The sequence below is a fragment of the Chelon labrosus genome, assembly GCF_963514085.1.
Source record: "Chelon labrosus genome assembly, chromosome: 12".
NCBI classification, from domain to species: domain Eukaryota; kingdom Metazoa; phylum Chordata; class Actinopteri; order Mugiliformes; family Mugilidae; genus Chelon; species Chelon labrosus.
The window spans coordinates 15,006,468-15,018,600 of NC_140345.1; the positions used below are offsets into that span (position 1 = coordinate 15,006,468).

The following is a 12,133-nucleotide window of genomic DNA, read 5'->3' on the forward strand; positions in this document are numbered from 1 at the left end:
AGTCAGTTTAAAATTAAATCTTGCATCCACAAGGTCTGAATGAATCATGATCATGTCGCAAACACCTGTGTCGAGTCTACCAGCTGTATACCTGCCATTTATTATTGAAGTCTGTCAAAACTGCCTTGATCTGCAGACGTCAGAGATAGTACACTAAGTCCCTGTACAGATTAACTGCAGACAGTTCCCTAACAGTCCGCATCAGGTGGACTCGTGGATACTTATCTTAACCTGTCGACATTTTTAGAAAGCCCTTTGACGAGCACTGTAATGGTGGCATTAAATACTTGTTTTATATACATATGTACAGTAAATATGCACCGATCAGGCATAACAACATCCTAATATTGTGTAGGTCTCCCTTGTACCTCCAAGGGAGACCAAGGGAGTCCTGTGGGTTGAGGGGAGGGGCCTCTGTTGCTCCAGTGCATCCCACAAATACTTGATCAGTTTGGGATCTAGGGGATTTGGAGGCCAAGTCAACACCTTGTGCTGTTTTTCATGTTTTTTTGAGTTGTTCCTAAACCGTTTTTGTGTGTCTGTCTGTCTGTGTCAGGCTGCATCCTACTAGGTATGGCTGCTGCCATCAAGGAGTGTCATTGCTATGGGGTGGGGGTGCCTGGTCTAGGTGGGTGGTACATGTCTAAGTACCATCCACATGAATGCCAGGTCCAAAAGTTTCCCAGCAGAATTGTTCACAAGCTGGTCAGCAGTTTTTTCAATGTTAATTTGAACTAGACCGACAGCACTGTCTATCTGGATTGTAATTTGGAGATTGTTATTTTCAAATGCTCCAACCCCCCCACAAAAAATTTCACCAACTGTTTTGGACACCGAGGTCACACAATAGAACAACTGCTACCAAATGAAAATGTGTTGCAGAATCCATTATCAAATCATAACACACAAAAAATGTGAGCCTTGCACGGATTATTTAATACTTGCCTGTGTGTGAACAGAATGAAGAACCAGTTCTTCTGGGTTTTTTTTTTTTTTTTTTTAGATCCCCATTTATGTGATTCTGTAAAGTTGAGGCTAAAGTTCAAGTGACATTTTCCTGCTCGGGTGTAGAATTTAGAGGGATGTCGACACAATTGCACCACTGCAGAATAACACAGTCAGTGGTTGTGCTTTCCGAGCTCTCAGGACTTTTAATGGTGGAAATGATGCAGAAAGAGTCATGGGAAAGCAGATGGTGGATACTTAGCCAGAGGGCTGCTGGGAAGCTTATCTGTTCTGTTTTTCTACTGAAATGCAGACGGAGTTTTTATAAGACGTTACCATAACATTTTACACGTTAGTTGTTGGAATTTTTTTAGATATAGAGGAAGAGAGAAACATATTTATCATCAAAAGACGGCCTCAATAAATACTGTTATCTGTCTTTGATATTGTCATGTTAAGTTTTCAGCAGCTCTGGTGTCACCGGCCTGCTGGACTGGCAGTGACAACAAAAGAACTAATTTGCTGTCAATAAACTGTGAAAAGAAAATATTAATTGTGCGACTGCTGCCCGTGTCTTCAGTTCTGCAGAATTGTTGCCATCTACTGTTTGCTTTCAGCAGCACTAAAAAGAAACTAACAACTGGCATTACAATAGTTTTTTTTATCCGTGCATATTGAATGGATTAATAAAAAAGAAGATATCTGTTGTAATCAGTTATATGCTCTACATAAAATGCAATGTTGGGTTTTTATGTATCTTTTAACTTGCTGCAGCACAGCTCGAGTACATCTGTTTATTGGAAACTTATAAAACTGTCAAAAGTTGATTGCTAAAATACAGTTTATTATAAAAAGAGTAAGTACATAAATCAGTCACGTAAATAAATAAAAATCAAGAATATTTCAAAGCATCACAGTAAAAGTGTACACTGACTCTGAACCAAGTTGATGATAAATGCAGTTTTATTGGAATTAGATATTTACAAAGTGAACAGATGTAATATGACACGGCATATTAACTGGATTATGAGTCTCTTTACCGGGACAGCACCGTGATCATTACTGATGAGTTAGAACTGGGTTGATTTAACGTCTCCAACTGATATTCATGCTCAGTCGTCAAATCCACTTAAGGCAAACCCTAATTATTAGCACAAGCTTATAAATCTCAAAAATTTCAAGTAAGAATCATAGGAACGCTGTTATCTGTTTAAATCACTAGCTGCAATAATTTATAAAAAGAAGATAAGCAATTCAAAATGCTTAGGAAAAAAACAATAAATGTGGTTTCACCAGGAAGGCATTAGCAGAACTGAAACAAAAAGAAAACAAAAAAGACATTAAAATATGTTTTTTAAACGATTAAACAAAATACAAAAGACTGTTAGACATCCAAGGGGATGGACTCTTACCTTCCAGCGGTTACCACATTCATTGCACAGAACAAATGTGGTCATCGGCTCATCAGCACTGCGAGTCTGCACCTGAAATACACACACATACACAGACTCGTTGTTAGCAAAACACTGAACTGAATAAAATTAAAACACGGTCCTAATTAGTCAGGAGTGATTATCTGGCTCTGTGTGGGTCTGTAACAAGAGCGGATTTCTCCTTATTATTCTACACCGATCAGCCACAACATTAAAACCACAGTGAAGTGAATAACATTGATCATCATGTTACGATGTAATGTTGATTTTGGGTCTGGCATTCATGTTACTTAGACACCACCCACTGAAACGCTGCTGCTGGCCACACGCCTCCACTATACAGCAATAACACTGCCCCACAGAAGCAGCCATCCCCATCAGGACAGTGTAGCCTGCAACACCACAAGCTTAGGAACCGAACGAGGCCCCTCCCTTCAACTCATAGGACCCAAAGGCCCCTCAGACTATCTACATGCTGGTGCCAGACACCACAGGACACCGTCAGAAGGCCCATGCTCATTGTCCGCTGAGTTTGAACTGTTTTGGAGGCACAAGGGAGACCGACCCATTATTGGGTGAGATATTGTCATGTTATGGCTGATCGGTGTATATCCAAACTGTTGTTATAGCAACCCCTCTCTGTGTAAAAGACCCCCGTATGTACTCTGTCGTACATACGGATTTATCACAAACACACATGCACACTGGACTGCGTCTCTGCGCCCACAAACATGACATGAATGTGGGCACAAGTAATGAACATAAACCGACCTTACTTTGAAGGTCCCATTATAGCTAAACCTCATCTCACTCGTGAGGGTTAGTTTGCATGTGCTGCTGCATCTGTGTCTGTGCGTTCACCTGGTTGTAGGTGCAGTTCTTCTTCCTGCACTTGCTGCACTGCAGCAGGTCAGTGGTGGTGCCACCAGTTTTGGCCATCTGGTGTTCCCTGATGGCCTCCTGGGTGAGAACGTTCCTCAGCTGTTTCAGTTCATCACTGGCCATTTCCTAAAAACAAAAACAACAACAAGGCAACATGTGAGGAGGGCAGTAAAGTGAGAGGTAGAGAATACAGGAATGACAAGTTGGATCTGCAGAGCCCACGCACGAACACAAATGTGAGCAGTTCATCTGTCAGTAAAGGTGGAGTCTGTGTACCTCAGCAGACATGCTGGCGATGCGGCTTAACTCAATGGTTCCTGCGAGTACATTTCTGCGAAGCCCGGGGTTCTTGGGGTCCTTCAAGTTGCTGATGCGGCTCCGCACTCTGTTCTTATATTTCATATCAGTGGCCCTTATCTCCTGATAGATATGTGCGACCACACAGTTAAGGGAGAATTAAGCTCACTCTGAAGTATGTCTGACGATACTAAAAAGCGTCACATGGAACGCTTTCCATATGCTTCATCACTTAATGAAATACAGTTTAGTCAAACCAGCCACAACGGTGGATAATTAGCTGAATTGGAGGATATGATCTTCAATTTCTGCTGCCATGCCGTCACAGTTGGATCCAAAATCTTTGTAGTCATCTGTGAAGATCAGAAAAACAGAACTGATGTAATTCAGCACATTGATACTTGAATATCGCTCTGCTGCGTGTGTCAGTATGAATATTAAGATACATGATAACTTGTAATTTTAGCCTCACTGTCTGTGCGCAGGGCTGCTGCCAGCATCTCAATGCACTTGTCTCTAACAGTGTCTCCTGTAGCCAGGTGAGGGGACAGCGGACCCCCGGCAGAACTGAAGCTGGGGGACATGGGGCTGGTTGGGGTGGTGGGAGTTTTAGGGGCTTCAATTCTGCCCTTTCTGTAGAAAAAAAAACACAGAGAAATGTCTGGGTCCTAGAGCTGTATGAAGGTGGAAAGTAGCAAAATACATTTACTCAACTACTCTTGGGTGCCTGTATTTGAGTATTTTCCATTTTTCTACATTCCATTTATTTATTTGACGGCTTTATCGCCTAATAAGTACTAAATAACACAGTCATATAGTTGCTTATATAATACTACATATCAGGGGTTGAACGACTTTGGATTTTTCAAAGTCGACTAATATGTGGTGAAAATTGTGTCGACGTCAACTAGTCGATGACGTCACACATAAAAACACAGTAGAAAGTAATGCTTTGCAACAATGAAATCTATATTCTTGACCTGAGAATGTAGCGTCTCACACAAAAGAATCTACAAAGGCCTTTCTGCAAGGCTGCAACTGAGGGTTGAGCACGGGCTACTGGCGGCTGTAGCCCACGTCAACACCATAAACACCGACAGTCTGACACTTCTAATATGCGTCTCTCGTTTGGCTAAAAAAAAAAAAAGCGCTCTACAACCACAGCAACACAACAAACCACATGTGCTTATCAATAATGTGCGCTGCAGATATGTTTAAATCTGCACCATCAGTGGCGTTTAATAGTACTTCACAGCCTGCTGTAGGAAAGAATAATGTAGCTGGGATTTTAAAAAAAAATAAAAAAAAAGTGGCATAACTGAATCTTTTTCCATGTCAGCTGAAGGTCTAATAACTTTAGACAATGAAATTCACCAGCAAATTGTTGATTTGCAGCCTCCTTCTCTATACTGCAGGGTGTTAGTTGAAGGATTGACTGCCGCTGAGAGGATTTGAGCCATTCCTCTGTTAGCAGATGTCTTTTCAAATAAGTGTGTAATACAGTATTAGTTGTATTTCAAGACCAACTTACATATTCTGCATGTCACGGTAGAATGGGTTTAATTTTATTTCCACACAATTGATGAACCGCTGCTAGTTTGCTGCAATGACTGACTTTGCTCCTAACCGGTCTTTTCCGAGGCTCCCTAGTCACTTGATCAGCGACTAGTCGACTTCCTGCTTAAAGCGTCATGGTACAGCAGTAAAGTCGACTAGTCGGTACAACCCCTACTACTTATTATCAGAGAACAAATTAGCGGTCTCGAAAACATTTGGCTTCCGACATCGAAAAAGAAGCAAAGTAGTGTAGTTAAGTCACATTTCAGACATCTCCTGATCACACCACAACGCAAAAATTAGAGGAAAAGTCTGAACACTGAAAACAGATGTCTGTATCGGAACTTTTTCTTCTTTCCTTAATTATCAATAATCATCCAACCATGTTTAGAAAACTGATATTTTACTTAATTACAGTTCTTCATGCAGGTATTTTAGCATATTATATTTGCTGTAGTGTAATTAACACCACTTTAATCTTTACCTACTATTGTGTTAAAAAAACGCTTTATTAATGTGGTTTTTTGTCACCTACTGTACTGAGTGTTACCATCGGCTTGGCAAACAGCAACATCTAACTCATCAGCGTCGTCTTATATTTGAGCCAACAGACACCTCGCTTTATTTTATATACATAAACCTGAGTTGAATATCATGAACAGAATCGTCTTGGAATACCTTTCAAAGCCGTCAGTAGAGGGCTTCCTCTGTGCGGGCCCAGGCTGAGGAGGCTTTGAGCCGTGAGACTCTCTCCTATAATTCAAAATCAACATCGTTTATGCTCTCCACTTGTAGAAATCCGTGTAACAAAAATCCTTTTACACCATCAGTGGATTGCAGAAGTTTCTTTCATTTACCTTTCACCTGTAAGCTTCTTAGCTGGCGGTGAGCTGCTTCTCTTTGATTCAGTGGATTCTCGTCTAAGAGGTGAGACAGTATGTAAATGTGAATTCAATCTAGACTTGATGTTTTACTTGTGTGGCCGAGACTTAAGGCAGTGTGTACCACTCCTACCTGTCAGGTTTGCCGTCAGTTGAATGGCGCTTCGTGGGAAGTCCAGGCTTTGAGTCGCATGAATCCTTCCTGCAGCAAAAGAGAGACATTTGTGCCACGAACTTCACAGTGTTGCGCAAAAAGCTACAACACTGCCGTACAGTGAAAATTTTCCTGCACACCTGTGTTTTTCTTTTTTGACCTCCAAACTGGGCTTTTTGGGAAGAGGTGGTTTAGAGTCGGGTGAGTCTTTCCTGGCAAGAGGAAACATTTGTGTGTGATTTTGAATTCCAGCCGTGAACGGTAACGACAATCTGTTTAAAGAAGCTCAAGCTGAACCCAGAAACCATCAAATGGAGTGTGACACCCACACCAAGGTAGCTACATGCTCGTGGCTTGCCAACCTTTCTCTCTTGTCCTCATCTGAGGGTTTTTTTGACACTTTGCTATCCACTGAGTCTTTCCTGTAAGAAGAAAATAACCTTGGTACCAAAAGAAAAAAACGACAAAATGTCTCCGGATAATATGTAACAAGACTGCTCTGTTTCAAATAAAACAAAGGAGTCTGAGGTCACTGATCCTCCAGAGACAGCAGCAAGCTTATTTGTCAAGGACAACTAAGAGACACAATAATTCCCAGATCCCAGACCTGTCTTTCTTCACGTGATCTGGCGTCTTTTTCTGTGGAGGCGGCTTTGAGTCTGTCGACAACTTCCTGCTGCGGCAAACAACACAAGGATTCAATGCAGAGACAGGGACATTTTTTTTCCCCACAGATGCTTCCAGGCAGTGATAACATGCAGTCTGTGATGAGAACACATCTGATCCAGACCTGTCTTTTTCCTTTTTCCCATCCAGCGACGGGCGCTTCACGGGAGGAGGAGGAGGGGGGTGGAGGTGAAGAGGGAGCGGAGGAAGAGGAGCATTGGGGTCAGGTGGCTCTTTTCTAAATGAAGAGACACCCATGAGCCAAGCTGAGTCACTTCACAGAGAGAGTGAGTAATAGCAGCAAACATCACTGCGATGCAACGCGAGTGGGCATGCAGATTCTGACCTGGGCGGAGGTGGATGGAGATGAAAGGGAAGAGGAGCAATCGGAGCGTTTGGATCGGGCGGAAGTTTCCTGATGTGAAAATAGGAATTTGTTTGAGTTTATCCAAAAAGTCTAAACTCACTCAACCACCATTTAGCCAACAAAGTCAGCACGCCTGACCTCTCTTTCTTTACTTCCACTGGAGGTCGCTTAGGCGGTGGAGATGCGGGCAGAGGAGCGTGAGGGCGAGGAGGTCGGGAGGAAGAGTCTTTACTGTCCTTCCTGAACACGTCACAACAGTAGAGAATCAGTGCACTGCACGCTCTTGTATAGCAGCATGCTGTTCACCCACACACAGACACACCTCATCACAGCATGCACCATGCACAGGTGTTATCCTGACAGACCACGCGTCCTGTGTGGAAACTGCAGGAACAAATGAGTAACTCAGACACTGTTAGGTCATGCAGCCACGTTTCAGTCTCTCGTGCTCTTCAGCTCAGACAGCGTTCCGAGTCCTGACCTGTCTTTTTTCACGTCGGGAGCGGGGCGTTTGACTGGCAAAGGAGGCCGAGCAGGTCGAGGAGAGGGGCACCGGGTGGGATACAAAACGCTGCCGTCCAACACTCCTCTCCTGAAATAAATAGTTCAATCTGAAGCTCTGCTGGATCAGTGAGACGTGTAACGATCGTTTTTTTGAGCCACCACCTTCTCACCTTTCAAACAGCGGCTTGTGAACCTCGACAGGTTTCTCTCGCTGCGGTGTGCAGACCGGCCTCTCGTGTCTGCCTTCTTCTCTGTGTTTGTCTTTCCTCGCGTCATCTGTATTCCTGTGTTTCTTGAGCTCCTCCGGGTGTTTCTCTCTTCTCAGCTCTTCTGCGTGTTTAATCCTTTTAGGTTCCTCCAATGGTCTTTCTTTCCTCTGCGGTTCTGACTTGTTTCTTTCGCTCTGCGGGTCTTGCGCGTGCTTCTGCGGCTTGTTTTCCACTTCCACTTTGGGATTTTCCGCCGGCGTCTGTTTATCTTTTCTGATTTCTTGGTGTTTCTCGTTTTGCAGGTCCTCCCGGTGCTTTTCATCCTGGAGGTCGTCCGCGTGTTTCTCTTTGTGTTCGTCGCTCCGTTTTTCTTTCCTGCTTTTATCTGAGTGTTTTTTTTCAGGACCCGCGTCATGTTTCGGTTTGACATCCAGCCTCCTGTGACTAACACAAAATAAGGGAATCACTTTTACCTCTCTTCAAGAGCCGACTGCGTACCTGTTGTTGTTCATTTGTTTTGTAGCCCTACTCAGACAGGATCAGTACTAAATGTGGAGCTGGGTAAAAAAAATAAAAAACCAGGAACAGGAAAGTTAACAGAAGACTATAGGAAAGTAGTTAAAAGCTTAACTCTGTGCTTAAGCTGAAAAATGTGTCTTACGTTTCTCACATTTCCCCAATACCGTCACCACCTTGAGCTTCAGAATCACCCAACTGCAGCCTAGATCACTTATGCCGAGACAAGTTTCATACGTCCTAATCCGAACGTGAAAATGCTTGCAAGAGTTTATTTAATCTGCCTGAACTTCTGTAGCTAATGTCAACACTGGATGTCACACAGAAAACTCTAACATGAACTATGGCATCATTTATTTTGTAAATACGTCCTCCGCTCCCTCCTCACCTGGAACTTTTCTCACGTATTACACCTAGAAAGCTATCTCCAGGTGTAATACAACAACACTTCACTCTCTACAGCTGTCAGAGAGTATTTTTTCATTCAAGTAATTCTACTTAAAGATGTGGAACTGCAGAGGTTTAAAAGCTGTCATGGCGAAGACACAAACATCTTTACTTCATCAGCTATAGCCTTCAAAAAGTAAACTATATTCCTCCATCTGTTAATCTTCTAAGGGCCTTTTGCCAAAGAGGTTAAATTAATTCACTGGATATTCTAGAGGTGAATTATTTTTTACAGAAACTATTAATATGCATAAAGTCCTGAAGGTCAGTGTAAGGTCATGCAACACTCCGCTGCACGCTGGGTCTGACAGTATGCTGGCACTGACCAGAACTATATTTCCTAATGAATGGGCTCTGTATTAAATGTTAACTGCACCTGTGTCACATTGACAGCTGCAAAACTACAGACCTGCTCTGTGAGGGTGAGCTGCTCGGAGACGCTGCTGTCTTGCTGGAGTCCAAACCGTTCCTCATTTCAGCCGGTTTCTCGGAGTGAGAATGGCCAGAGTCTGTGAGTGTGTGTGTGGAGGGGGGGGGGGGGGGGAAATCATATTAGAAAATCACTCACTCTGCTAATGAATTCTACACAAGCAACTATTTCACAGCTCGGTTTGAAAGTCAGTGTCATGTCACGGTGTCAGTACCCAGAAGTCTTTTCCAGTCCTTAATGAGGACCTTTGCCAAGGCGATGACTTCTTCGTCTGTGCAGTGCTTCCTGATACCGTTCACAGACATGCCGATTCTTGTTTCCTGACACAAACACACACACACACAAAAGGTACAACGTGAGCTTTAAAGTTTTATGTTATTCGAGCCTCTGGGTTAGCAACAGTAAAAGTACACAAAAGTAGCACACCTGGAGAAGTTTCAGTGTCATATTGAAACCTTTCAGTTCCTTCAGCAGGTCCATGGCGCCCTCCTACACACACACAAAACAGCGACAACAAAAGTCAGTGTTGGTTTTCACCTGTTATTGTTGAAACTCTCCGTTTGTAAACTCGTAATAACTGTAAAATATGCATGTGGCGACATGCAGATGCATGCATTTCAAAAAGGAAAAGCACTAGCAGCACTTTCACTTCTGCATTTTTGAATTCATCAGCATTTTAGACAAATAAACAATGATGGCACAAATTCAAAACACCAACGAGGACACAATAAGCTTTTTCTTTTCTCCGTGTTTATTCTGATCACAAGCTAGAAGTTACTACAGCATTGTCGTTTGCAGCCCTCTAACTGTGCAGGAGCGCCGTGAAACTATGTGCTGTTTGCAGATTCAGTCACAACACACGCACGACCTTACCCACAGGCCGCGTTGTTTACTTTCTGCAGCACGCTCCAAAAACTCGGCCACAGTTAAATACTACAAAATGCAAACGATCTGCAAAAAGCTGTCGAAGAACACGCTCGACTCTACCGATACAGTGATTCACACTGCGAGGGAAATACTGTATGCAAACCCGAACACGAACACCTGTTGACCATTTGTTACAGAACAGTCAGGGCCATGTCACACGCGTGCACGCTTTTCAACAACACACAGTCAAAAGAAATCCAACTCGTCTTCGACGCACACATAGACGGAAAAAGTTTAATTTCTCCAAAGAGCCATTCACGGGCCTTCTGCGCAGCACGAGGTGGCAGGACAACGCGCCACCTGTGGGTGTCAAAATATAGTCTCACCGTGTTATTTCTAGACACCATCTTGTCCAGTTTTTTTGCAATCCGGATGAGATCTTCCTCTCGAGTCATCGCTGCATTTAGTCGACCATAAACAGTTCGGTAACGTCGGCTGGATATTTCTTTAAATCCTCTGTGAAATAGAAAAGTTTGTATCCGCTGCAGGTCGGACTTTACGCACGGAGCACTCCATTCAGCTCAGAGGCGTGTCCTGCTGCAGGCCCAGCTGACCAGCACGACATATGACAACAACTAAATATAGACGTTGTAGTAGACGCACAGTCAACAGAAATAACTCAACTTCAAGGTGATTCGTGTAAAATGCACTCTCTTGAACTTAAACGTAATACTTCTCATTTCCAAAACAGGAATTCAGTGACATCCGCGACTTTTATGTCATGCCCTTCGCGTCGTTGCACGTCTCTCTGAATTCTGGCTGCATTATATCACTAAACGATTCGTGTTTTGAGATTCTGAGCTGAAATCAGGTCACTGTCTAATGATTAATCTTTCCAAATTGAGGAGAGGATGCAGCGTGTACTCCCGTTATTTACACACCAGCACCGACAGCTGCCGCTGTGTCAAAGAGCAGCCTGACACGGAATCACAGTTCAGCTGTATTTATTATCTCGCTCAGACACATTAGGCATCTGAGCTTTGGGCGAGGAATAAACCAGACCACATAAAGTTAAGTTGTTTAAAAAAGAAATAGAAATGAAAAAAAGTTCCTTTATCGTGTACACGTTTTTGCCACCAGAGGGCGCTGTGAAACAAGTCAACTTCACAGGATCTTTCAAAGTTTCAATTAACCCTCCATGTTTTACCTCCACTGTTTTTGGCAAACTTGAAAGATTGTCCAGTGCAGGACTCCTGAAGCCTCAACACTCACTTGCAAACATTATTTTCTAATTCTTTTGACAGATATTTCTTTATTTTTTATTTATTTTGTTTGTGTGTGTGTGTAAACTTGTAGTGTTTGAGTATTTACAGTACAGTGACACCTTGTATTCACCTAATATTAACCTCAAAATATATAATTTCAAATGTGCTTGTAATTGCAGCAGTACATCTGTGGTCACCATGTCCACTTTTAAACATTGCGAGTCTACTGTTGTGTATTTTAATACTGTGCTGAGCCACTGCAAGAAATTTCCTTCTGTGTACACTTGTTGTATTCCTGAATGGCAATTAAGTGTGTCTATGTGTATATACAGTGAATTAGGGGTCAGTTAAACAAACATTTCACACATGAAAAAGAAACTTGAGCAACTTTCTGCAAAGGTCCTTTGAATCCTGGTAAAGAATGTGTTTTGTATCTCATCTCTAACCACTTCTTGGAAGCAACCACTCACAGAGTGTTTTCAGAGGAAATCTCTTCCAGAGGGAGACACGCTCCCAGAATTCAAAGGCATGCACGTTTACTCCCACTGTCCACCGGGAACTGAGTATCCGATACAGTTCACATCTCATCTCCTCGACTGATGTGGGAATCGAGTTGGGGAGATACACAAGTATCGGCAGTTAGATTTTAAACTGGTTTCGGTTCCTACGGTTTCTATATGGAAACAGTTTATGTAGACAGCAATGCTCTCTTA

At 42.9% G+C, this 12,133-nt stretch overlaps 1 protein-coding gene across 5 annotated transcripts; it reads right to left on the bottom strand.

Annotated features, from left to right (window-relative positions):
* Nucleotides 1-1,890: 1,890 nt before the first annotated feature.
* Nucleotides 1,891-11,206, bottom strand: tcea3 (transcription elongation factor A (SII), 3). Of its 5 annotated transcripts, XM_084556360.1 has the most exons (16): nucleotides 7,505-7,852; nucleotides 7,321-7,422; nucleotides 7,162-7,230; nucleotides 6,940-7,053; nucleotides 6,757-6,825; nucleotides 6,512-6,571; nucleotides 6,290-6,361; nucleotides 6,129-6,197; nucleotides 5,972-6,034; nucleotides 5,793-5,867; nucleotides 4,030-4,190; nucleotides 3,849-3,910; nucleotides 3,537-3,686; nucleotides 3,240-3,386; nucleotides 2,358-2,429; nucleotides 1,891-2,257 (listed from the first exon to the last, which is right to left on the bottom strand). In XM_084556360.1, exons 1-16 carry the CDS (start codon nucleotides 7,522-7,524, stop codon nucleotides 2,249-2,251), a joined length of 1,314 nt encoding a protein of 437 aa, XP_084412486.1. In that variant the 5' UTR covers nucleotides 7,525-7,852; the 3' UTR covers nucleotides 1,891-2,248. The 5 variants fall into 5 exon arrangements, with proteins under 5 accessions (XP_084412486.1, XP_084412487.1, XP_084412485.1 ...); XM_084556361.1 differs by lacking the exons at nucleotides 6,757-6,825; nucleotides 6,940-7,053; nucleotides 7,162-7,230; nucleotides 7,321-7,422; nucleotides 7,505-7,852 and adding exons at nucleotides 9,268-9,367; nucleotides 9,503-9,608; nucleotides 9,715-9,777; nucleotides 10,542-11,206; XM_084556359.1 differs by having other exon boundaries at nucleotides 6,757-7,053.
* Between the last annotated feature and the right edge of the window lie 927 nt (nucleotides 11,207-12,133).

Bases quoted from the DNA above. Each gene is read 5' to 3' on its own strand.
- tcea3 (XM_084556359.1), bottom strand. From the start codon at position 7,524: ATGGTGCATGCTGTGATGAG. The intron at 7,231-7,320 runs GTCAGGCGTGCT...TTTTCACATCAG, and splicing joins GTGGAAGTAAAGAAAGAGAG to GAAACTTCCGCCCGATCCAA. The intron at 7,054-7,161 runs GTCAGAATCTGC...CTCTTCATTTAG, and splicing joins CTCCATCCACCTCCGCCCAG to AAAAGAGCCACCTGACCCCA.